At 34.1% G+C, this 3,397-nt stretch overlaps 1 protein-coding gene across 4 annotated transcripts in view; it reads right to left on the bottom strand.

Moving 5' to 3' along the window:
* The window catches only part of LOC109239860, a 7,210-nt gene that overhangs the window by 3,677 nt on the left and 136 nt on the right, over positions 1–3,397 (bottom strand). Inside the window, exons 2-3 of one of the 4 annotated variants that reach the window (XR_002069974.1) lie at positions 1,765–1,818; positions 986–1,307 (exon numbers count right to left, since the gene is read on the bottom strand). Coding sequence is in view for 1 of the 4 variants with exons in the window: in XM_019406455.1 (XP_019262000.1) it covers positions 1,017–1,307; positions 1,765–1,825 (352 nt within the window). In the remaining 3 variants the exon portion in view is untranslated. Of the gene's footprint in view, positions 1–985; positions 1,308–1,764; positions 1,826–3,397 lie in introns of those variants that run through there. The other 3 variants (XM_019406455.1, XR_002069972.1, XR_002069973.1) reach the window with 3 other exon arrangements.

Below are 3,397 nucleotides of genomic sequence, written 5' to 3' on the forward strand. Positions count from 1 at the left end.
ATTCCATACGCAGGAAAATCATTAATAGTCCACATCAAAGCAGCACGCAATCTAAAGTTTTGCTTAGTTGATATGTCGTATGTTTCAACACCTTCATGCCATAATAATTTTAGATCATCAATCAACGGCTGCAAATATACATCAATTAAACCTTTTGGATTACTTGGACCCGGAACTATGCAAGTTAGGAACAAATATGGACTTGTCATACACATTTCAGGTGGAAGATTATATGGTGTAACAAAGACAGGCCAACATGAATATGGTGCAGCAGAGACAGAAAATGGAGTGAATCCATCTGCACACAAACCCAACCTAACATTTCTTGGTTCATTAGCGAAGTCTGGAAATATCCTATCAAAATGCTTCCACGCTTCTCCATTCGAAGGATGATACAAAACACCAGGCGGCCTTCTATTTTCATGGTGCCATCTCATATGAGGAGCAGAACTCATTGATGCATATATCCTCTTTAATCTAGGTATAATTGGTAAGTAATGCATCTTCTTAACTGCAACTGTCTTACCTTTGGCATTTGTAACTTCCTTAAAACGAGACAGTCCACAAAATTTGCATGCTTCTAGAGCCGCATCATCTTTATAATATAACATACAACCATTTTCACAACAATCAATTTTTGTTGAGGAAAGTCCTAACTTGGAAATCAATTTCTTTGCTTTATAGTAATCATTCGGTAAGTTAATGCTCGGATTAACTTCACGCATGAGCCCAATTATAGCATTCATGCCCGCTTGAGAAATATTCCAATCTGATTTAATAGTTAGTAATCTAACTGCAACAGACAACTCAGAGTGCATTGAGTCTTTATAGAGTGGACGACTAGCCGACTCTAATGATTCATAGAAGCGCTTTGCCTCATCATTAGGAGGCTCAACAACATTTTGTTGGGATTGAACCCCTGGGTAAAAATCAAAAGTATCTGACACTATTTCATGTAATCGAGAATTCTCAACATTATTCTCCATTTGTGTACTTCTCTCACCACTAACTAGATTTTAAAAATGAACATCACCAACACTACAATAGTTCTCTCCATGAACAGTCCACACATAATAATTTTCCCTAAACCCCTTGCTATAAAGATGAACTTTAATATTTTTCGGTTGCAACAACTTTGTACACTTGCATTTCACACAAGGACGCCTAATTGTTCCTTCGTTACGAAATTCAGGAAGCGTTTTTGCATGAGCAATAAATCCTTTAACACCTTCAATAAATTCTTCCTTTAATCCACAACGATTAGGATGATTCCTATCGTACATCCATCTACGATGTTCACGTTCCATCTAGTACACAAATACACACAAACAATGAATAGACTTAGAACGATTTATTTGTTTCAAGTTAGTTTACAATTATTCTTGAATAGTATACCTTAAAGAACTCACTTAGTTTACAATTAATTATGAATAGTATACCTTAAAGAACTAACTTTTATTCGTCTTTTTATAAGTCAAGAAAAGACTATGGTTCTAGATCAAGTTACAATGAATGAAAAGTACTTTTTCATAGAAATGCTCCTATTAAGTTCTTGGAATCAGTTTAAAAAGTCAAACCAAGATTCTAACACATTGGTTATCATCCATAAATAAATTTAAACTTGGAGGATAGATATAATATTCACAATAAAGAATTTTTATCAAGGTAAAAGCAATATAAATTCATGTAGTTGTTCTAGCAATTTAACAACTTAACTTACATTTAACAATTGAAACCAACTTAGAGATTAGCAAATGAAGTTACCTCAAGACTTATAGCCTGATTTTGTCTTCTTTCATACTTTTGTATCTTCACTTCCTGGTCACTTAAAAAGGCCAGAAACTTGTAAGCATATATTCCATGAAAACTGTTTGGAGAAATGGCTATTAATGTACAAGGATAGAAAAGAAACTTTTCCACGTACAAACTTAATCAGCAGAATTCCATTGATGTCATTATCAGAATTCTTGTTTAGAGTTATATAAGAAAGCTAGCAAACAATTAGTTGATCCAACAAGTGTTTTACTTATTCTTTGAAGAAAAATTATTTGGAACATGCAATGACACTGCTTAGACATTAACCTCCAAAGGAAAGCACAAGTGTGATGTGACCATGATTATTGCAGCTAACATGTCTACTTTATATTCTCCTATTTTGATGTCAGAAAATTACATATTTTTCTAGTTAATTGATATAACAAGCTAAGTCTTATTAGTAAGCAAAGTATGGGCAGCAGAGGGCCATCACCAATGGTTCCTTCAATAATTGTTGGGTTTCTTAGTCTGCTCAATTTTTGGCCAACAATTTCTAGCATAGGTGGCCAACAATCTGATGGGATAAATTTACTTTTTGTTCTTCTTTTTTAACAAGTTGATATAAATATCACTTGTGGTAGAGATGGAATGAACAGAGTGTAGAGCAGATTCTTTAGGCAGAAAGCAAAATTTGTATTGTGACTTGTAAACAGGCTAGCGTATGTACAATAGTAATACATATAAAGAAACTTTTATGCCCAATTCCTTCAACATATATAATCTGCAAGCAAATGCACCAGGCCTCAGGGCCGGCTCTAAAGTTATGAATAGTAAGGCTTGTGCCTTAGGCCTCCAAAAGTTTTTTCTTCACACACTAAGTAGTATTTGTATATAGAAGTGAAAGTCCAAGAGGAATTCAAGGCGTTATTTTAAAAAAAAATTAAAATAAGACCCATTTGGTTCAATGGTTTTACTTCAATCTAGACTTGTTCCTGCAATGAATTTCACGAAGCAAAACAACTAATAAGACATTTGGATCTACCTTTCATCTATTTCAATTTCCAGAAACTAATAATTATGCCCAACTAATTAGATACTGTTAATGATTTTAATTGGCTTTTTTTATTATCAATTACTGCTTCATACAGCTGCCGGAGAGCGAGAATCAAAGTTTTCAGCTATATCCACAGTTAAATAATAGCTCAACGATACATCTAGTTTCTACAGAGTAGATAGCATTGGATTAAGGACCAAATGGCACTAGATCTCCTTCTCCACTTTTAATTGAATTCCACATATATTACTAAAGATAGAAATTTGAGTATATGCACAGTTGTTGTGACTTTAATTTTACAAGTCATAAGAATTTTAAACAACATTAACTCACCCTTTCTTGTATAAATAATCTCCATCTATTTGCAACAAGAAATAGACATCTTTCCCATCATGCAAAGCCTAATTAAGAGCTAAATCAAGAACCCTAGGTTCAGAAAACAAGTATGAGAAATGACTAACTTAAACTAGAACCCTAGGTTTTGAAAAATCAGAAAAGGGAGAAATTAAAGAAAGGGGGGAGCGGTATATATAGAGAGAGAGGAGGGGGGGGGGGGGTACGGAACGTTACCGGAGTTTAGCGTAGTGA

This window comes from Nicotiana attenuata, chromosome 1, assembly GCF_001879085.1.
Source record: "Nicotiana attenuata strain UT chromosome 1, NIATTr2, whole genome shotgun sequence".
Lineage (NCBI taxonomy): Eukaryota > Viridiplantae > Streptophyta > Magnoliopsida > Solanales > Solanaceae > Nicotiana > Nicotiana attenuata.